Source organism: Toxorhynchites rutilus, chromosome 2 (genome assembly GCF_029784135.1).
Source record: "Toxorhynchites rutilus septentrionalis strain SRP chromosome 2, ASM2978413v1, whole genome shotgun sequence".
Classification (NCBI taxonomy): Eukaryota; Metazoa; Arthropoda; class Insecta; order Diptera; family Culicidae; genus Toxorhynchites; species Toxorhynchites rutilus.
This window is the reverse complement of record NC_073745.1, coordinates 230,412,332-230,435,886: the sequence shown is the minus strand read 5'-3', so window position 1 is coordinate 230,435,886 and position 23,555 is coordinate 230,412,332. Positions and strand designations below refer to the sequence as shown.

Below are 23,555 nucleotides of genomic sequence, written 5' to 3'. Positions count from 1 at the left end.
GAAAAAATAAAACAGTGGTCGATGGGCAATGTTTCAATGATCCCTAATGCGTAATATATCGCACCCAGTTCAGCGACATACACGGAACAAGGATCTTTGAATTTGAAAGAGGTACTGGAATTTTCATTGAAGATGCCGAAGCCAGTGGACCCGTTTATGAATGAACCGTCAGTAAAGAACATTTTATCAGATCTAACTTTCCCATATTCTGCCGAAAATATCGGCGGAATAGAATCGGAGCGTAGGTGATCTGGGATTCCATGGGTTTTTTGTCGCATGGACAGATCAAAAATGACAGAGGAATTGCAGAAGTAAGGGAAGCAAACTTGGTTGGAGATGCCTGGTGAAGGGTGCACGTCGTGGGTAAGGTACTCATGGTATAAAGACATAAAACTTGACTGAGGAGTCAGTTGGAGTAGATTTTCGAAGTTATCAATCACCAATGGATTCATGATCTTGCAACGGATGAGAAATCTGTAGGATAATTCTGTGAACCGAAGAGTAAGCGGGGGTACTCCTGCCAAAACTTCGAGACTCATCGTATGTGTCGAATGCAAACACCCCATGGCTATACGCAAGCAACGATATTGTATTCTCTCCAGCTTGAGAATATGAATCCTGGCAGCTAATCGGAAGCAAAAACTGCCATATTCTAACACTGATAATATCGTTGTTTTGTACAACTGAATGAGGTCTCCTGGATGGGCGCCCCACCATGTTCCGGTTATTGTTTGGAGAAAATTGATTCTTTGCTGGCATTTCTGTTTCAAATACGCAATGTGTATTCCCCAGGTACATTTAGAGTCAAAATATACTCCAAGGTATTTGAAAAACATCGAGTGCTTGATCGTTTTGCCGGATAGGTGAAGCTGGAATTGGGCGGGTTCGTGCTTCCTAGAAAAAACGACCATTTCGGTTTTCTCCGTAGAGAATTCGATACCCAGCTTGAGAGCCCACGTGAACAGGTTGTTCAGGGTATCTTGCAAGGATTTTTGCAGAATGGCGTGATTAGTACCCGTGATGGAAATAACTCCATCGTCTGCAAGTTGTCTCAGCGTGCAGTTTCTAGTTAGACAATCATCCATATCATTGACGTAAAAACTATACAAGAGGGGGCTTAGGCAGGAGCCTTGTGGTAGGCCCATAAAACTGTATCGAGAAGATTTCAAGCTGCCATGATTGAAAAACATGTGCTTTTCTGAGAGTAAATTGTACAGGAAATTATTCAGAATTGGCGAAAGTCCACGATTATGAAGTTTCTCTGAGAGAATTTCCATGGAAACTAAATCAAATGCCCCTTTGTATCGAGAAAAACGGAAGCCATTTGTTCTTTACGAGCAAATGCGATTTGGATTTCAGAAGATAGCAGCGCGAGACAAGCGTTCGTCCCTTTACCTCGGCGGAAGCCAAACTGCGTATTTGACAGCAAATTGTTCGCTTCAACCCACTTGTCCAAACGAAGTAGAATCATTTTCTCCAACAATTTACGAATACAGGATAACATTGCAATCGGCCTATACGAGTTGTGATCGCAAGCCGGCTTGTTGGGTTTTCGTATGGCTATCACTCTCACTTGTCTCCAGTCATGCGGGACAATATTCAGCTCCAGAAACTTGTTGAACAAGTTCAACAATTTTCGTTATATTTATATTTATTTATTTTTAATTTTTATAAATAAAAAACAGGAAGTGGGTTATATCTATGGTATAACCGCAAGGGTGACGTAGGACTATCGTTGATTTAGAGATCATTTGTATGAAGTTGAATCTGAATTCATTCTGAATGAATGAATATTTGGAGAACTTCGAAAACGAGAGCGTTACGTTGGAGGCACAAGGTTTTATGCATCCAATATTGGATACGGAAATATCCTACTGATGGGGAAGAATAATCTTCAGAAGCTATCCTGTTGATTGCGATTGATTGAATATATTTTGAAAATTCCCAAAGGAACTGGCAGATTATTTTCAGTAACGATTAGATATTTCCACATTTTCCTCGATACTGGAAGCCCACCAGTGGTTAATGCTAATTCGATAACCACCTGTTAATAGCACTTGATTGAAACATATTTGGTCACAGTGTTACATGGATAGAAAACATTCAATTAAACTCTTTCACATGAATATATTTTGAAAATTCCCAGAGGAACTGGCAGATTATTTTCAGTAACGATTAGTTATTTCCACATTTTCCTCGATACTGGAAGCCCACCAGTGGTTAATGCCAACTCGATAACCACCTGTTAATAGCACTTGATTAAAACATATTTGGTCACAGTGTTACATGGATAGAAAACATTCAATTAAACTCTTTCACATGAATATATTTTGAAAATTCCCAAAGGAACTGGCAGATTATTTTCAGTAACGATTAGATATTTCCACATTTTCCTCGATACTGGAAGCCCACCAGTGGTTAATGCCAACTCGATAACCACCTGTTAATAGCACTTGGTTGAAACATATTTGGTCACAGTGTAACATGGATAGAAAACATTCAATTAAACTCTTTCACATGAATATATTTTGAAAATTCCCAAAGGAACTGGCAGATTATTTTCCAGCAATGATTAGATCTTTCCGGAACTTTCTCGATGCTGAATGGCATCCTAACGGAAAGAGTTCTGCGCGTGTATGTGTCGATCCTTCGCCGTCCACCTCCTCCAGCACGTTAGGCAACGATGTTGTCTTGTCGATGTCCTCACGAAAAATGAATGTGTCTCACCACCAGAATATCGCTTAAGTATGCTTTTTGTGTGTGATTGAATCGAGAGAAGGTGTGGTTTACGATGGCAATTTGGAAGGCAAACTAGAGGGGAAAGAACTCTCTGAGCTCGGAACTTTCGGCGACTGAGCAATAATCGATTGCGGGCGCATACAATATTGGATAAGGAAATATCCTACTGATGGGGAAGAATAATCTTCTGAAGCTATCCTGTTAATTGCGATTGATTGAAAAACCACAAAACCAAATGTATTTGGTCACAGTGTTATAGAAAACAGTGGATAGAAAACATTCAATTAAACTCTTTCACATGAATATATTTTGACAATTCCCAAAGGAACTGGCAGATTATTTTCAGTAACGATTAGATATTTCCACATTTTCCTCAATACTGGAAGCCCACCAGTGGTTAATGCCAACTCGATAACCACCTGTTAATAGCACTTGATTGAAACATATTTGGTCACAGTGTAACATGGATAGAAAACATTAAATTAAACTCTTTCACATGAATATATTTTGAAAATTCCCAAAGGAACTGGCAGATTATTTTAAGTAACGATTAGATATTTCCACATTTTCCTCGATACTGGAAGCCCACCAGTGGTTAATGCCAACTCGATAACCACCTGTTAATAGCACTTGATTGAAACATATTTGGTCACAGTGTTACATGGATAGAAAACATTCAATTAAACTCTTTCACATGAATATATTTTGAAAATTCCCAAAGGAACTGGCAGATTATTTTCCAGCAATGATTAGATCTTTCCGGAACTTTCTCGATGCTGAATGGCATCCTAACGGAAAGAGTTCTGCGCGTGTATGTGTCGATCCTTCGCCGTCCACCTCCTCCAGCACGTTAGGCAACGATGTTGTCTTGTCGATGTCCTCACGAAAAATGAATGTGTCTCACCACCAGAATATCGCTTAAGTATGCTTTTTGTGTGTGATTGAACCGAGAGAAGGTGTGGTTTACGATGGCAATTTGGAAGGCAAACTAGAGGGGAATGAACTCTCTGAGCTCGGAACTTTCGGCGACTGAGCAATAATCGATTGCGGGCGCATACAATATTGGATACGGAAATATCCTACTGATGGGGAAGAATAATCTTCTGAAGCTATCCTGTTAATTGCGATTGATTGAAAAACCACAAAACCAAATGTATTTGGTCACAGTGTTACATGGATAGAAAACATTCAATTAAACTCTTTCACATGAATATATTTTGAAAATTCCCAAAGGAACTGGCAGATTATTTTCAGTAACGATTAGATATTTCCACATTTTCCTCGATACTGGAAGCCCACCATTGGTTAATGCCAACTCGAAAACCACCTGTTAATAGCACTTGATTGAAACATATTTGGTCACAGTGTAACATGGATAGAAAACATTCAATTAAACTCTTTCACATGAATATATTTGGAAAATTCCCAGAGGAACTGGCAGATTATTCTCAGTAACGATTAGATATTTCCACATTTTCCTCGATACTGGAAGCCCACCAGTGGTTAATGCCAACTCGATAACCACCTGTTAATAGCCGCGCGTGTATGTGTGTGTAGCGATGTCTTCCCAGGGAACCGTTTGTGGCATCACTCTCCTCCTGATAGGTTCCCTTCTGGCATAGGATGCACAAACAGGCTCTTGGTGACACCGTTCATCCGCGCTTTCATGATAAATAAAGAGCTTCACCACAACAGCGACAACATGCTCCAATCGCTGTTCAATTAGAACTGAGTGGATTTCCGAGCGCCGCTCGCTTATATACCGATTGGTGATTTCAATAGCCTGTTTTGAAAGCAATTTTAAGACTATTGAAACAAGTTTTTGGATCAAAAAGTAACAAGTATATAACGCGTAGACATTTTATCTTTCGAATGAATTGTTTATCATACCATTTCGTTCAATTGTTTAGGAGCTATTAACGCTCAAAATCTCGGTCTCCGGCGTAACGCTTTCGTTTTCGAAACTTTGATTTTACACCCCGGTATAGAAATGAAAGACGTAGTCCTACGTCAAAAAAAACTCGGAACATGGAACTGCAAGTCTCTCAACTTCCTTGCGAGTACCCGAATTCTTTCGGAAATATTGAGAACCCGCAATTTCAACATCGTAGCGCTGCAGGAGGTATGCTGAAAAGGTTCGATGATGCGATTGTTCCAAGGTGGGTATACCATCTACCTGAGCTGTCGCTGTCGAGCTGTCGTTCGAGGGCACTTCTTCAATATCAGCATTATTAACGTCCACAGCCCTCATCTAGCTAGCACCGATGACAAGGAAGAATTCTACGCGCAGCTAGAGCGTGAATACGATCGCTGCCCAAAACATGACATCAAAATCGTCATCGGTGAAACACATGAAACACAAATTTCTGCATAACTCGAGAACTAATCAAGCAAACGAAACCAAATTTGGGATGTGGGGGTTTCAGGATGCAATAAATGTTTCTATGGTGGTTCGACACTCCTTCTTAGGGCGGGCTGTCATACAAACGAAAAACAAATTTCGGCATAACTCGAAAACTAATCAAGCAAATGGAGCCAAATTTGGCATGTGAAGATTTTAGGGAACACGAAACGTTTCTGTGGTGAATAGACACTCCTCCCCCTCTCTAAGGGGAGAAGAGGGGAGAGTTCTATCATATTTTCTGTATCAAACATTTATTTCATGTATCGGAGAAACATGTTATTTGCAAGTGGTTGAAAAATCTTGAACGAGAATTGTGTCTGAAAATAATCTGATATTATAATGATGAGTTTTGGTAGCAGTACTAGGAATTTTATAGTAAAAGGTAAATGGAACTGGGTCGATTAGAACATCAATCAATGAACAGTTCTGCGATTGGACTCATGAACATGCGCTTAGTAAAAAAACGTGAATGTTTGAAGGTATTGATAACATAAAACTAATTTTGGACAGGACGAAGTTTGCCGGGTTAGTATAAACAAGCCATTTGCGATTTCAAAACACAGCATTTTCGATGTCATCAACCAGCCACCAGACGGTCTTTTTCAAGGCTACAGAAGAATAAACTGATGAATTTAAAAGCATCTATAACTCAAAACTGATGTCACACAATGGTTTTGCTCGGGGGGTCTCCGTAGCCACATTGGTTGCGCGTTCGCTTAGTAAGCGATCGATCGTAAGTTCAAAACTCAGGGCCCTCATTGACCATCTTTGTGTTGTTACAGAATAACTACGTCCACGCAACAATCATCAGCGATGGAGATCGATCCACGGTCGAAATAAGATCGATTCATCTATACAACTGCTCTGCTCTGCAAGACACATCGAGCTGCTGTTCTATAAATAACTCAACAATGATCAATCAACTGTCTCCGCTGTCCGGTCTAACTTGATAATGGAAGAACAGAACGAAAACTCTTACGCCTATATGGCAACTGTGTAAGTGTGTACCATATGCAATGGTATAGAAGGGAATACTCTAACGCCGAAAACATGGCAACTGTGTAATGTGCTAATTATAGATATGATAAACATGTGACATGTATACGATTGAAATTCGGCTCTGTTACAGCTAAAATACTAATGAGCCTAAAATAAACAAAAGGGATATAAAAAAAATGGTTTTGCTCGATTCTAAGAACGAATTAATGATAGAATCGCACTGTATGGTGCAATTTTGTTCGGTGAGGACACCGCGTCGATTTGCATGCCGTCCGGTAAAGATTGCCTCTGTATTTTTGCATCACATCACATTTGCATCTGTACTGGGGCGTAAGTTTAAAATTTCTGAAACAAGAGCATTATGTTTGGGGTGTAAAGTTTCGAGCGTCAACACCTCTTTGTCAGTTGTACAAAATGGTATGTCAATCATTTCATTCGATTCTGTTTACCCAAAAACTTGTTTCAATATCTCAAAACTGCTTCGAAAGCAAACTATTGAAATCGCAAAAATCTATGAATATGAGTACCTGCATGTCATTGGCTGTCAGCGAAAGTTTTCTAAATATTGTGCTCGCCCTGGCCAATCTGTTTCTATTTTGCTACTGTATTAAAAAAAAATTTCGCCACAAAATGCATTTTCAGAATATGTAAGAGGCAAGCATAGTGTAGAGCGAAACAAAGCAGAAGAGAAATATTATATAGCAGCTCCGTCGTCGGTTTTCATACCGTGGAGATTGTACGAATTGTTGATTTTATGCGTTATGCGTTATCAAATGGATAACGGTAGTGTGGGACAAATATATAATCACCTGAGACCGCATTGAACATTGAAATCTTTTTTACGCGACTGATGGGTGCGCGCAAAAAATAAAAACGCTTTAAATGAAAAAAGGCGTACAGTGTATAGCTTCGATTTGTGGATGTTCTTTCTGTTCATTTTTCATAATGAAAACTTCTTACGTTGGTTTCTCGAGCAATTTTTCTTTGATAAACAAAAAATCAAAACATAGCACGATGTTACACCTTTCCTCTGGCATTCAACCACAAAACTTATTACAAGTTCAGCGAACGCAGAAAACCACAGCTGTGATCTCTTGATCCGTCGTAAAATTTTGACTTATACTACGATTGTGTCTACTTCAATATACCGGTTCAAAAAGAAGCGAAAAGTACAGGAAATAACCAATAATTATTCGAATCATTGCTCTGCACTATTACACTAATAAACGAACGGAAAAAGGGAATCAAAATAAAGCTGTAATGTATATAACAGTGTACAATTTTTCAATGAACGCAGCATAATATTATTTTTGACTCCGTTCTCTGGTGTTACCGATTAGCAGATCTTGTTCAGAAAAAAAATATTATGTGGAATTGCTAACCTGTCACGCGTATTTTTGGGAAATAGAGTATAATACAATATCCTAGTTTGCCCAGGACATCAGTTCTTTCATATCCGGATCGTCGTCCTCCTCCACAGCTGTAAACGACAAAACGTGTTTTGCATTCATTTTTGCCACTTTTTTTTCTAAGCGTATCATGCTCACCTTTTTTCTTTTCCTTTGCCTTGGCTGGCAGATCTGTGGATGGCACATCCGGCAGCTGATCGGTTTCCGGCTGCACTCCAAGCAGTTCCTTGTCCAGCTCTTCCTGTTCCAATTCTTCCAACTCTTTCTCCAGCTCGTCCTCGTCGATGTCCTGACCAAAGCCAACGGCAGTCGAGACGGCGTTCGAAATCTCGTTAGCGATGTCATGCTGCTCGGCGATGTCATCCATCATCTCATGAACGTCATCAATGTTCCTGGAAAAAAATCATCATACATTAACATGACAGACTAACAATTAATCCAGGCACAACGAACATATCCTTGTGTGCCGCCTTAAGAGCATCCGCGGCTTTTTTCATCGTGGTAAGCACTGCTGTATTTGTGTTAGCATTCTCCAACGCTTCCCTCTGCATTTCAATTGTAGACAAGGTACCATCAATCTGTGTCAGCTGTTTCTCATACCGCTTCTTCCGTTTGAGTGCCTGGATAGCAGCTGAAAATGGAGTAAGCTTCAACCTTGAATTCCAATCAACAAAAAATAATAACAATCACTTTTGTGGTCATGGTTTTGTATTTTAAGGTTTTCTCAGGATGATTCAAATCTCTAATAATCCTTTCGAAAAATCCATACTTTTTTTTGCGTTATGCTATTGAGTGACCTTAATGAAAACAAAAACAACAAAAAGAACCAAGTTTCTTCCACCTGTTTCCCAATACTCGCTCTACAACTTCCACCTACCTCGCTTATTTTTGGTTCCATTTTTTCGGGCAGTATCCAGCTCCACATCTATTTTCTTTTCCAGAAATTCTTGCTTCTTGGTGAGCATATTTTCGATGTCACGCAATTTTTGGATTGCCTCGCTGGGTGTTGGGGCAGGTTCGCCCTTTTTCCCCGAGAATAATTTGCCGAAGAAACTCATCCTGGTGTCTGCTACGCCAAGAGTCTGCGCTTCGGAAATAAACATTCCCAAATCATTAATCAAAAAGGAGATTATTCGGTCCGCCTTGGGAAATAAACTTACCTCTCTTCACCACTTAATTTTTTCGTCACTTGATCGGCTGAAAACACCTCACAATTGCTTCAAAATCGCTTTTTGATGCCAGACTGAAATTTTTTCGTCTTTTACTAGCGCTCAAGGATGCGTCATTTCATCGACAAAACACATTCATTATGACAGCTTGACTCGATCATCGAGGGGTTTTAGCTGAGACGTATCGGGGTTCTATTCCTAACTGTTCATCGACTCATTTACAAAAGCAGTGTTGCACAGATTTATCTGGAAAAGTAAAGATGTTTTCGTATTTCTTGGTACATTTTTGCTGGGATATACACCCTTATTCTCATTTACGGCCGTATTCATTCGTCGGATACGATATGTCGTCATAGAAAAAGCCATTCTGATTTACGGCCGTATTTCTGTGTACTATATTCTTTTGGGTAAAATGTACTATTATCGACATCGATGACAGCTGCTTTTTATTTTTTCACTTCCGTTTTGTTTTCATTTGATATTCGATTAGGAACATTGGTGGTCAAAGTCATTTCTCGTCGATTATTTGCAAGAGACGGACACACATTGTCCGTCCTCCGCTACAATATCGAAGCTGGAAAGTTTTTTTTTCCCCCTCCGCCAAAGTGATTTTTGGTTGTTGTTTTTTTTCTTTCGCCCATTGGTGACAAGTTAAGTGCCAACGCATCCGGAACAGCGAGGAAGCAGCACCTCTCCAGCGACGCTGGACCGGTGTTCTGTGAATTGGTTCCATTGAGCGTCACATTTGTATCTTCACCAAACATCAAACAGAGAAGTACAATAGAATAGTTTTTGCCGTCTCGCTATTGTGCTTATACCGTAGCGTGCAGCGTTGTATAGCTCCCTGAATAGGGTTGTTCAAGTTGTTCGAACTCACCAGACTAAATTTTTTTATTGAGTTTTTATTTATTAAATTTTTTTTTTTACGAAATTATTGTTTTTTTTTCAAGAAGATTTTTGATTTGAGCTAGTTTTTAGTTTAAGTTAGTTTTTAGTCTAAGTTAGTTTTAAGTTGAGTTTTTGCGCGAGTGTGTGCGTGCGAGTTTTTTTTTCGTTTTCATAGGTGGTTGCGCACCGTCTGCGCAACCGTTATGACATCTGCTGATGCCAATGTTGCGCGGACGCGTTATTATCAACAGTCCTCGAAGGCACCATGGGTTGTTTTCTTTCGGCCCAAGGAAAAAGCTTTGAGAACTCTTGATATTTCAAGAGATTTGCTGCGTAATTATAAGGGCGTCTCGATACATAAAGAGAGACCGGACAAACTGCGTGTAGAAGCACCGACTTTTGATGTGGCCAACAAGATTGTTGACCACGAAGTTTTTAACAGGGAGTATCACATCTACATCCCTTCTCGAGAAGTGGAGATAGAAGGCGTAGTAACCGACGCGAGTCTGAGTGTCGATGAACTAAAACAAGCGTCGGGTTCCTTCAAAAACTCGATGATTGGAGATCTTGTAAAGATCCTGGATGTTAGAAATCTGCATTCAGCATCTTTGGAAGAAAATAAAAAAGTTTATAAGCCCTCGCACTCTTTTCGAGTTACTTTCGCAGGTTCTGTTCGCCCAAACTATGTGAAAGTAGAAAATGTTTTTTTCCCAGTGCGCCTGTTTGTACCGCGGGTTTATAATTGTACCAAATGTAAAAAGTTGGGACACTCGGTTAGCCACTGCGGCAACAAATTTCGTTGCGGCAAATGTGGCGATAAACATAGTGAGGATTCTTGCACTCAAACAGTGGAAAAATGTATTCACTGTGGCGAGAATCCTCACCCTCTACAAGAGTGCCCAAGGTACAAACAGCACTCCGATAAAGTGACGCGTTCTATCGCTGGACGCTCCAAGCGGACTTATGCTGAAATGCTAAAGACCGCATCAGCCGCTCAAAATGAAAACCAATTTTCGGTTTTGTCATCTCAAGAATCGGATTCTGATTCTGATGAGGGTCATACTTCGGCTGCACCAGAATCTTCAATAAAGGATGAATCATCAAAAAGAAAGCTCTCTTCACCAATGGTGCACCGTAAGAAAGCTAAAATGACCCTTGGAAGATTGTCTAATTCCAAGGGTAATAGTAGCAAAAAAACGAATCCGAAGGCTCCTTCTCAGCCAGTTCCTGGTTGCAGCAAGGATTTTACGTCATTACCCAGAGAAGAGAGAAATAAAAACGCTGCTCCTCGATCTTCTCGTAGAAATTTCGCGTCTAATCGAGGATTGATAGCTTTTTCGGACATTGTGGATTTCATACTAAACACGTTCAAAATTCAAGACCCCCTCAGAAGCCTTATTTCTGCCTTGCTTCCATCTTTAAAGTCTTATCTTAAGCAATTGACTGCTTCATGGCCCCTCCTTGCATCAATCATATCTTTCGATGGATAATTCATCTAACGTAGTAGAAGATATGATCAATGTGCTACAATGGAACTGCCGTAGTCTAGTGCCTAAACTAGACTCGTTCAAATTTTTACTTCAAAATTATGATTGTGATATATTCGCTCTTTCCGAAACATGGCTTTCTTCTGACACGGAACTCAACTTCCACGATTTTAATATTATTCGCCTGGATAGAGATGATTCCTATGGAGGAGTACTTTTAGGGATCAAAACGTGCTACTCTTTCTATAAAATTCCTCTCCCAGCTCTATCAGACGTCGAAATCGTCGCTTGTCAAATAACTGCAAAGAATAAAGAACTCTGCATAACTTCAGTATACGTTCCCCCGAATACTTCCATTAGCCGTAGTCAACTTTGGAATCTAATTTCGATTCTCTCAACCCCAGTTCTAATTTTGGGTGACATGAACTCCCATGGTACTGGGTGGGGCGATCTTTATGATGACGTTAGGGCGGCTATTTTTTACGATTTATGTGACGATTTCAACTTGACTATCTTGAACACTGGTGAAGTGACACGAATTGCAAAACCTCCGGCTCGGGAAAGCCGACTCGATCTATCTTGTGCTCAAACTCGCTATCATTAGATTGTCAGTGGAAGGTCATCAATGATCCCCATGGTAGCGATCACTTGCCAATCAATATATCAATCAAGTGTAGCCCGCAATCCACTGAACCATCTCGAGTTCCATTTGATCTAACAAGGAACATCGACTGGCAAAAATTTGCAACGGCGGTAACAATCGGTGTCGAATCAATAGATATACTTCCACCATTGGAAGAATATCGATTCTTCGTCGATTTATTGTATAAAAGCTCACTGGAAGCACAAAAAAGAAAAGTTCCAAGTGCTTCATTTAAAAGAAAACCAGCCACTCCTGGCTGGGACGATGAATGCACAAAATTGTATTTGAAAAAATCTGATGCTTTCAAAGCTTTTCGCAGACATGGAACATCCACACACTTCGAGGAATATTCAAAGCTTGAAATACAGCTGAAACAATTAGTTAAAGCAAAAAAACGCGGTTACTGGCGCAATTTCATCGAAGGTCTTTCTCGTGAAACCTCAATACGCACCTTGTGGAGGGTAGCTCGCAACATGCGTAACCGCTCATCTACCAACGAGAGTGAAGAATACTCCAACCGATGGATATTCGATTTCGCTAAAAAGTTCTGTCCAGACTCAGTTCCAGCCCAACATATTCTTCGAGAAACGTCTCTAAGCGGTGGACCTCTGGACAGACCATTCTCAATGCTGGAATTTTCTATGGCTCTTCTTTCATCGAACAACTCTTCACCCGGAAGCGATATGATTAAATTCGTTCTTCTAAAAAATCTTCCCGATATCGCGAAAAGACGCTTGCTAGACTTATTCAATACTCTACTAGAAAACAATATTGTGCCACCCGAATGGAGACAGATCAAAGTGATAGCAATTCAAAAGCCTGGCAAACCAGCGTCTGACCATAACTCATACCGTCCGATTGCTATGCTCTCGTGCATTAGAAAATTGCTGGAGAAAATGATCCTTCGAAGACTCGATCAATGGATCGAGACAAATAATTTGCTATCAAGTACACAATTTGGGTTTCGCAAGAGCAAAGGAACAAACGATTGTCTAGCGTTGCTTTCTACAGATATTCAACTGGCCTTTGCGCACAAGGAGCAACTGGCTTCAGTATTCTTGGATATTAAGGGAGCTTTTGATTCAGTTTCCATAGAAATTCTGTCAGACAATCTGAACAGATGTGGACTTCCTGGAATTTTGAATAACTTCTTGTACAATTTGTTGTCAGAAAAGCAAATGAACTTCACCCTTGGACAGCTGACAACTTCCAGAAATAGTTATATGGGTCTACCCCAAGGCTCATGTCTCAGCCCCCTTCTTTATAATTTTTATGTGAAAGATATTGACAGTTGTTTGGCAGAACAATGCACGCTAAGACAACTTGCAGATGATGGTGTGGTTTCCGTCAGAGGTCCCCATGCCGAAAACGTGCAAAGACCATTGCAAAATTCCCTAGATAACTTGTCTTCTTGGGCAAGGAACTTAGGGATAGAATTCTCGCCGCAGAAAACAGAACTGGTAGTGTTTACTCGAAAGCGGTCCCCAGCCCAATTGCAACTTAAGCTTTTGGGGAGAAACATTACCCAATCATTGACCTTCAAGTACCTTGGTGTCTGGTTTGATTCAAATTGCACTTGGAATACCCACATTACGTATTTGAAGCAAAAATGTCAAAAAAGAGTCAACTTTCTCCGCTCGATTTGCGGCACGTGGTGGGGAGCTCATCCGGGAGATCTCATAACGCTTTATAAAACAACTATTCTATCTATTCTGGAGTATGGCTCTTTCTGCTTTCTCTCAGCAGCTAAAAGTCACCTTCTAAAATTGGAACGAATTCAATATCATTGTCTGCGTATAGCTCTCGGCTGTATGCACTCAACGTATAACATGAGTCTCGAGGTTCTGGCAGGAGTAACTCCTCTACAGAACCGATTCTGGGAACTTTCTCTCAGAATACTGGTGAAATGCGGTATCACGAACACACTTGTGATTGAAAACTTTGATAAAATGCTTCATCTAAATATACAATCTCGGTTTATGAGAATTTATCATCACTATATTTCATCAGATATTTGTCTTCCATCGTTTACTCCAGACCTTGCTCACTTCACCATCAGCAGTTCCTCAATTGAATACGATCTGTCGATGAAACAAGCAATACTTGGGATTTCATCAGCTTCGACCAACTTTCATTCCCCGTATTTTTAACCGAAAGTACCAAAAAGTCAATTGCATGAAAAGATACTTCACTGATGGGTCTCGCCTCAATGGATCCACTGGCTTCGGTGTTTTCAATGAAAATTCAAGCGCCTTCCGTAAACTGCAGGAACCTTGTTCCGTTTATGTTGCTGAGCTGGCAGCAATCGACTTCGCATTGGGGATGATCTCCAACAAGCCTGCAGACCATTACTTCATTTTCTCGGATAGTCTCAGTTCGCTTGAGGCTCTCCAGTCGATGAAAACTAGTAGGCACCCATCTTATTTCCTCACAAAAGTGAGACAGCAGATGAGTGCACTGATCGAAAGATCTTATAAGTTAACCTTTGTTTGGGTCCCCTCTCATTGCTCAATTCCTGGCAATGAGAAGGCAGACACTCTCGCAAAGGTGGGTGCCCAGGAAGGCGAATTGTTTGATAGACAGATTTCATACGATGAATTTTTCCAATTACTGCGTCAGAGTTCCCTCTTGAGTTGGCAAACCGATTGGGACACTGGAATTCTTGGGCGGTGGTTATATTCAATTATTCCAAAGGTTTCTTCGAGAGCGTGGTTCAAAGGTTTGGACTTAAGTCGTGACTTCATTCGTGTAATGAGTAGACTTATGTCCAACCACTACTCGCTAGATGTGCATCTCCACAGAATAAATCTTGTTCAAAGCAATGTCTGTCGGTGTGGAAACGGTTACGATGACATCGATCACGCAGTTTGGCAATGTACGGATAATTACGCAGCCAGAGAGTACCTTTTGAATGCCCTTGAGGTCCAAGGAAGACAACCCTATGTTCCTGTTAGAGACGTGTTGGGAACTCGCGACATCTGCTATATGCAGTTGATCTATATGTTTGTGAAACGGTCTAGTATAAGTATTTAATGCTTTTGTGTTTTTCTTTTTCATTATTAGTTTGTTTGTCTTGTCCCCCCATCTCACCGTCGCCCACCCTCGACAGCTAGTCGAACACCAGATGCTATCCCTGGTCATTATGCACAATGCTACAGTGCGTGCGGCAACCCTCGGTTGAGACAACGATACCTCATATCCATATCCCCAACCTGACCCGTCCCACAAAAATGTTGCCCTTTTAACCTCGAGTAAACCGCGAGTGTTCGGTCGAATCCTACTAAACATAGAAATTAGTTGAAACTTTGTATAAACAAACCTTGAATTAGCGGCTCCGCAAAGCTTATGCGATTGAGCCTTACAAATAAATGAACTGGATAAAAAAAAAATTGGTGGTCAAAGTAAAATCAAATCGATATTCAAGCGATAATTTTAAAACGTATTATTCAAACAGATTCGACGTTCATATGAAGAAACATTTGAAGTGAGTATTTTTACATTGGTAAAATGTATTAAAAATAACAAAATTCTATCGTAGGAGGGAGCAATTTCCAATGTGACATGGAGTTCGATAAACAAACGTCTCGAGCATCGCGACTTTATGTGAGACAGCTGTGGATTGTCTATCGAGACGAAATTTGCCCTCAAAACTCACAGGAAGCGACATGAGGACGTGCGTCAGTTCAGATGTGAATATCGTCCAATGGAGTACTACACTCGTCCGGAAATGTTGGTCCACGTGAAACAAGTCCACCAAGTGAGATATCCCAATAGCGACCTTAGGTTCAAGACGAAATAAATATGATAAACATTAAACAGTTTGGCTTTTAGATTCAATTGTATTTTGTCTGTAACATTTGCTTACAATCTTATAATTCAAAAGACAAATTGCGTATGCGTAATCCGTAATTGCGTATGCGGACTCGTCGAGAGATGATGGTTCCGAATCAGATGGGCAGGAGACTGGTTCGCCTGATATGTGGATATGTTTCGTGAAGATCGTTTGCTGGCCTCGATGTGCTACTGTTACCGCTCTTGTTAGCATCTTCAACAAGACCATTTGCACCTACAGATGACAACAAAGAATGACCATTAGAATGACCAGCTGTACCTGTTCTTACTGTTGGTGCAACTGAAGCTGACGGTGGTTTCCTATTGAAGCCTGTGTGCATTGGAATGGGCGTCCATTTGGGCGCATAGGTGCCGCCACTATCGTGCGGATCTTTCCAGGATCAACGCTTACCATCGAAACCTCCATCGCATGTGCTGTATCCTGAATAGACGTGAGCACGTCTGTTCCGGGTACCGTCCAACAGACATCCGGAGGAATTTTTCGACAAGCGCCGACCGTAGGGTAGCGTGTCCATCGAGACCACTTTTCGATTTTTCCTCTTTGTAGATATGTACTTGTATTTGTATGAACTTTTGACGTAGGACTACGTCTAACCGGAAGATATAGGGGGTGAAATGGAAATCTAGGCACTGAACAAGTAGGAAAAAATGCAAGATTTGGAACGCTTATAGCTCGAGCATTTCTCAATAGAGCAAAGGTTTTTGCATCAATTGATAGGAAATATATCTACGCATCTATCATAACGAATAACATTTCATTTTTCTTGAGATAAATAATTGAATAATTGTGAAATATCAAGCATTGTCCAAATGCACTATGTGCCCATTTTTGATTGGTCCATTTTGTGCTCCTCAAACCGTACCGACCAAAACGGGCAACCAGAGCAGCAGCGAAATAAAATGAAGCACTATTGGAAAGGAAAAAGAAAAAAACAGGAAGTGGGTTATATCTATGATATAACCGCAAGGGTGACGTAGGACTATCGTTGATTTAGGGATCATTTGTTTGAAGTTGAATCTAAATCCATCCTGAATGAATGAATAAATAAATATTTGGGTGGCTTCAAAAACGAGAGCATTACGTTGGAGGCTCAAGGTTATATGCATTCAGTATTGGATTCAAAAAACCTTGTTCTGAAGAATAATCTTCAGAAGCTTTCCTGTTAACTGCACTTGATTGACAAACCACAAAACCAAATGTATGTGGTCGCAGTATTATATGGATAGAAAAAAATTAAAATAAACTCGCTTGAAAATTTCAAGGGGAACTGCCAGATTATTTTTCAGCAACGATCATTTCTTTCCAGGTTTCTTCTCGATAACCAGCAAACGAAAAGAGTTGCGCGCGTGTATGTGTGTGTGTGTGGCGGCTGCTTCAATGTCTTCCCGAGGAACCGTATTTTGATGCTCTCTTGGTCACCTTCTCTTCTCCTTCTGATCGATCGGCTTTTCTGCGCTCCCTCACAGTTAAAACAAACTGATTGCATTTCAGGTCAGGTCAGGCCAGGTAATGAATCCCTCGATCCCTCGCCGTTCAGCTCGTTCAGTAACGATGTTGTCTTGTCGATGTCCTCAGGCGTCGTGCACAAATTACGTAACGCTAAAAATCCGGATCTTGAACCCCCCCCCCCCCTTACGTAACGCAATTTCCTATCTCTAATAAACAGAAAGTAACGCAACATCTACCCCCTCCCCCCTTATCACGTTACGTAATTTGTGCACGACGCCTCACGAAAAATGAATCGGTTTCACCACCAGAATATCATTTCAGTATGCTTTTCGTGCGTGATTGAATCGAGAGAAGGTGTGGTTTACGATGGCAATTTGGAAGGCAAACTAGAGGAGAATGAACTCTCTGAGTATGAAAATTTCGGCGACTGAGCAATAATCGATTGAAAATTATATAATTTTCGCGATACGAAACATTTTCCGTTTTTCATGTTATGCATCCAATATTGGATACGAAAATATCCTACTGATGGGAAAGAATAATCTTCAGAAGCTTTCCAGCTAATTACACTTGATTGAAAAATTACGAAATCAAATGTATTTGGTCGCTGTGTTCGCCATATAATTAGAAAACATTAAAATAAACTCTTTCGCATGGATGTATTCTTCAATTCCCAGGGAACTGGCAGATTATTTTTCAGCAACGATTAGATCTTTCCGGAATTTTCTCGATGCTGTATGGCATCCAAACGAAAATTCTCGTTTCAGTTTGGCCTGCAAAAAACTGTTCTGAACTCTAATCCATCAAATTTGGAGCCCTGAAAAGGGCCGTTGATTATATGCTAAGCTAATATAGCACGCTCTCCTCGGATACGATGGGCCAGCTGGATGTCCTTGGGCATGATGTGACGCGTATGCATGTGCGCACATTACACCGATTCCGTTGGGTCGGTGTTTGCACCAGTAGCCGTTCCGACCAAACTGTCGGCTGACGAAAAGTCTGTAGTGTGCGGGGGCTCTAATTGAAGTGTACAGCATAATGCATAGACGTAAGTATGAGCTTCCCCATCTCACATTCCAATAAGATTAATGGGCTTCCAAGTGGGCGCGCTACATACGGCTAAAGACTAACCGAAAGACTAACGAGCTCGAGTCCTCACGGTGCAAGAGTAGAGTAAGAAATGAACGAAAGCAAGGGAAGTGTCATTTTATAAAACATAAAAGTATCGAATGTAAACCCCACCCTCTTTATTATATAAGCTTACTGTATACTTACGAATATAATAAGGGTGGGGTTTAGATTCTATACTTTTATGGTTTATAAAATGACGCTTCCTTTGCTTTCGTTCATTTCTTACTCTACTCTCGCACCGTGAGGACTCGAGCTCGTTAGTCTTTCGCAGACAGCTCGTTAGTCTTTCGGTGGTAAGGCACATGAAAGCAGCTCGGATAAGCGCACCAGCAGCAGGATAGGTGAAGAAGCCACATCGCTATCGACCGGGAACTTTGCGTGAAATTCGTCGCTATCAGAAGTCGACCGAATTGGTGATCCGCAGCTACATTTGCAGCATTTGGATCGTGGAATTGCTCAGGACTTCAAAACCGACTTGCGCTTCCAAAGTTCCGCAGTTATGACGCTGCAGGAGGCTTATTCGAAGATACCAATTTGTGTGTTATCCATGCAAAACGCGTCACATCATGCCCAAGGACATCCAGCTGGCCCATCGTATCCGAGGAGAGCGTGCTATATTAGCTTAGCATATAATCAACGGCCCTTTTCAGGGCTCCCAATTTGATGGATTAGAGTTCAGAAATGTTTTTTACAGGCCGAACTGAAAGGAGCATTTAGCGAAAATCGTGGTGTCGATGATAATTCGATACCGATAGGTGCCATGGATATGGATTTCATAATGAAGAATATGAAATATATGACATGATGTAGTGAATATATCCGAAGAAATCACTTTGATAAAACTGCATTATAAAATTATTTGTGTACGAATGCCGCAATCGATAGTCGACTCTAATTTGCGCTGGGTAATTTCCTCGGAGGACTCAATTCCTCCTTTGAGCATTAAGAAACTCTTTCTGGTAAAACGAAGTGGTACGAATCACATTATTTGAATGATAGAATGAAGAAGTTTTCTGTCAATTTCATTCAACCTCCAAACATATCATTCTCCCGTTTGTCGTTTTCGCGTTCGCTAATCTTTTCTCACAACACCCATTTCTCGTTTGAGAAATTGTTGAGTAAACATTGTTTGCCAGTGCGCGTAGAGCGGGAATTCCTAAAGATTCATTGCACCTCTAATAAATTGCCGAAAGACGTGGTCTTAGGTTGATCGCACATGATTGAAAAAATCCAAAACGAAATGTATTTGGTCGCAGCATTATATGAGTAGAAAGCAAATAATCGCTCGAAAATGACTTGATTTTCGCGATGTGAAACATTTTCCGTTTTTCATGTTATGCATCCAATAATGGATACGAAAATTTGCACTGATGGGAAAAAAATATTCAGAAGCTTTCCTATTAATTGCGATTGATTGAAAAATCACAAAACCAAATGTATTTGGTTGCAGTGTTATATGGATAGAAAAAATTAAAATAAACACTTTCGCATGAATGTATTTTTCAATTCCCAGGGGAACTGGCAGATTATTTTTCAGCAACGAGAATTCCGCGCGTGTATATGTGTGTGTGGCGGCCGATGTTTCAAGCGGAACCGTGGCATCACTCTCCTCCTGATGGATTCCCTTCTGGCCTTAGGTGCACATACAGGCTCTTGGTGACACCGTTCATTAGCGCTTTCATGATAAACGAAAATAGCTTCACAACACAGCGACAACATGCTCCAATCGTTGTTCAATCATAACTGAGGGGGTTTACGAGCGGCGCTCGCTTATATACCGATTGGTAATTTCAATAGCCTGTTTTGAAAGCAATTTTAAGACTATTGAAACAAGTTTTTGGATGAAAAAGTAACAAGTATATGACGCGTAGACCTTTTATCTTTCGAATAAAGTGTTTATCATACCATTTCGTTCAGTTGTTTAAGAGCTATTAACGCTCAAAATCTCGGTCTCCGGCGTAACGCTTTCATTTTCGAAACTTTGGTTTTACACCCCGGTATAGAAATGAAAGACGTAGTCCTACGTCAAAAATGAACGAAACATTGGTCGCAGTCTCACACATGCGTAATGCTCGAGCCAGCCAGTCAGCTCAAAAATCCCCGCTCCGCTGCCGTAACGATCATTCTCCTTCAAACCGTACACCACATCAGTTCACATCACAACATCATCTTGCGTGGACACCGACTGGACAACGCCTTGTTCTGGATTTGCCACCAAAACAGATTGTATAAAGAACAAACTTTTTTCTTCTGCTACCAGGCATTCTTTGTGTGGACACCGACTGGACAACATCGTTGCTGGACGAGCTGGACGGCGAGGAATCGAGTGCCTTTCTCAAGGCAAGAGGGTGGAGGTGGTAGCGCTGGAGTAAAGTAGAGTTTTCAAAGGGCCTTTCTCAAGGCTAGAGACGAATGAACTGCAAAAGTTTAAAGTCTCTATAATACAATACCTTACCATACCTTCGCATCACAACACATCAACAAACCAACCCAAGCAGCCATGTCTGGACATGGCAAAGGAGGAAAAGTGCAAAATCCCGCTCGTGTTGGCAAAATACCGACCGTGTTGGTCTGGAGTTCCCCGCAAGGGTAGCTAGGCCGAGCGCGTTAGTACCAGTGCACCAGTCCACCTAGCCGGCGTTATATAGTTTCGGCCGCCGAAGTGATCAAGTTAGCTGGCAAAGCTACTCGCGACGATAAGAAAGCCCGAATTCGGAACAGAACACATTCGGTTCGGTGGACATCGAGACAACAGGCAGTTGCAAACGCAATCGCAAAACGGCAGCTGGTAGCAGAAGGTAAGGTAAGGTAAGGTATTGTATTATAGAGACTTTAAACTTTTTCAGTTCATTCGTCTCTAGCCTTGAGAAGGACCCTTAGAAAACTCTACTCTACTCCAGCACTACCACCTCCACCCTCTTGCCTTGAGAAAGGCACTCGATTCCTCGCCGTCCAGCTCGTCCAGCAACGATGTAGTCCAGTCGGTGTCCACACAAAGAATGCCTGGTAGCAGAAGAAAAAAGTTTGTTCTTTATACAATCTGCTTTGGTGGCAAATCCAGAACAAGGCGGCATCGAGGGCGTTCGAAATGTTTTTTTTTTCAAAACCACGAGTACAAAGTTTTCTAAATTGGAACCATTCCATAAAACATGGCGCTTATCAGGGCCATTAAACCTTTTAAAAAAAGAGTTTACGAAATACAGTTCAAAGCTTTCTAAAATAATATCCAAAATAATAATAAAACACAAATTGATTTTTTCATAACTTGTTTGCCAGGATCTGATTAGTATGTGAATTTGGCAGTTGTTCTGAGCTTATTGATAGTTGGGGACTTTCCTGATTATTCAATTTTCACCAATTCTTAAATTGTTTCCAGATTGACAGTCCAGTAATTTACAATTAGTTCGACATTGAGCTAATTAGACGGACATGTAATGCGACATATTTAGTTGGACATTTTTGTAAACATAGAGATCCAAATTATGACCCCACATTGAAAGTCGACACTGTACCACTGTCATCGCAAATTTTCAATTACATGTTAAAATCGCCTCCAATGCGACACTGAGTGGTGCTTCGGCACGTCGCATTGAATGTAATTTACTGTACAACATGTCACAAAGCTGGATGGGAAGAAATTTTCCAACTGTGAAAGCTGTGGCGAGTGGCAACAAATCGCTAAACAGGAAGGTTTAGCCGAACAAGATGGGGATATCGAGTGATAACAAAACAATAAACTCTTTAGATTGAAGGTAATTTTGTGATCCTGAAAAGGACCCTTTTTAGCCTGCATGTGAATCCAACGAGCGAACAAACCGTAATGAATGTATTTTTCTTCTTCTTTCTTTGTTTTTAAGAGGCTTTAAACTTGGAAGTTCATTCGCCTCTAATAGATGTATTTTTTTGCCATCGCTGCCTTTTAACGCTCATACGTTCGTCTCGTTGGACTCGCCCCTTTGGCTGAGTCTGCCGATTTGTCTCTATCCTGTGAGTGTGTACCGCTAGAGTATAAAACACGCGGACCCCAAAAAAATATCTTATTTTCTTTCGCATCGCATCACATCATAAAAAGAAAACAAGCAGCAACGTGGACGTGTGGACGTAACAAAGGAGGACAAGTTAAGGGAAAGGCAAAGTCCCACTCGAACCGTGCAGGTGTACAGTTCCCCGTAGGTGTATCCGCCAATTTCTCCGCAAGGGTAGCTAGGCCGAGCGCGTTAGTACCAGTGCACCAGTCCACCTAGCCGGCGTTATATAGTTTCGGCCGCCGAAGTGATCGAGTTGGCTGGTAAAGCTGCTCGCGACGATAAGAAAACCCGCATTCAGAACAGAACACATTCGGTTCGGTGGACATCAAGACAACAACAGGCAGTTGCAGCGAGTGGCAAACACATTCGCAAAACGGCAGCAGGTAGAAGAAAGAAAAAGTTTGTTTATACAGACTGCTTTGGTGGCAAAACCAGCCACCGTAAAACGCGTCGCTTTTCAGGGCCATTAAAACTTTCAAATAAGAGTTATTAAAAGTTTTTCACAATACCAATTCATTCTAAAGTGACATAATATGACATATAATATAAACTGATTTTTTTTTGTTTATGCTTGTTCTTGAACTTATTGGTGGTTGGGGTCCTTTAAATTGATCATTCAGTTTTCACAAACCCATGTATGGTTTCTGAATTAAAAGTGGCTTCAAATTACAAAACATTGTATGCAGGATGGCATTAACGAATTTTCTCGGTAGCAAGAACTGCTTTCTTTGACTGACGTTACATCTGCATTGATAGAGAAATAACTAAGGAGCAACATGATGAGCTATGTATTTCCTGCTGCTCTGTTCTTATTTTAAAGGACTTTAATCCGAAGGTCATCCGTCCCTGTATTTACTGTTGGTTTTTCAGAACGCTTATAGCTCGTTTATTTCTCGACAGATCGTAGAGTTCGTCTCCAAAACCTCAGTTCTTTGTCATTTTTATTTACTTTGTTTGCGGAGACTACAAATCTTACAATTCATTCGTCTCCGAAACCACAGCTTAAGGTACAGTAATGTGCTCAATAGTGAAATATATGATAGTGAACGAGCTGATGACCACCTATGCATTCCCTATCACAGCCATCATTTTGATTGTACGATATGTGTATATGCCGAAAGATGCCCAACATTGAACATTTAATAAGTACAAAGCCTTCAGAAAAAAATCAAGAATCAAGTTTGTAAAGAAAAAACGCAAAAACACAACACCAAAGGTTCTTTTCAGAACCCCCAACATGTTCATAAAGAGTAAACAGTAAACTAATCCATTTTTCTGGTAGATAAGTAAAACAATATATTTTAAATAAATATTTAGCAAAAGCTGTCCCCTTTGTATAGTCCTACGTCACTCCGG

The 23,555-nt window shown here is 40.8% G+C and overlaps 1 protein-coding gene across 2 annotated transcripts; it reads right to left on the bottom strand.

Moving 5' to 3' along the window:
• Positions 1-7,103: 7,103 nt before the first annotated feature.
• On the bottom strand, positions 7,104-8,852 carry LOC129770545 (charged multivesicular body protein 4b). Of its 2 annotated transcripts, none has more exons than XM_055773444.1 (5): positions 8,712-8,852; positions 8,429-8,633; positions 8,005-8,182; positions 7,690-7,943; positions 7,104-7,622 (listed from the first exon to the last, which is right to left on the bottom strand). In XM_055773444.1, the coding sequence occupies exons 2-5, from the start codon at positions 8,607-8,609 to the stop codon at positions 7,567-7,569; spliced, it is 669 nt and encodes a 222-aa protein (XP_055629419.1). In that variant the 5' UTR covers positions 8,610-8,633; positions 8,712-8,852; the 3' UTR covers positions 7,104-7,566. The 2 variants fall into 2 exon arrangements, with proteins under 2 accessions (XP_055629419.1, XP_055629420.1); XM_055773445.1 differs by having other exon boundaries at positions 8,429-8,638; positions 8,712-8,851.
• Between the last annotated feature and the right edge of the window lie 14,703 nt (positions 8,853-23,555).

Coding starts and splice junctions, on each gene's coding strand:
- LOC129770545 (XM_055773444.1), bottom strand. CDS start 8,609: ATGAGTTTCTTCGGCAAATTATTCTCGGGGAAAAAGGGCGAACCTGCC. Junction 8,183..8,428: donor TGGAACCAAAAATAAGCGAG/GTAGGTGGAAGT, acceptor CTCCATTTTCAG/CTGCTATCCAGGCACTCAAA. Junction 7,944..8,004: donor AAGGCGGCACACAAGGATAT/GTTCGTTGTGCC, acceptor ATTTTTTTCCAG/GAACATTGATGACGTTCATG.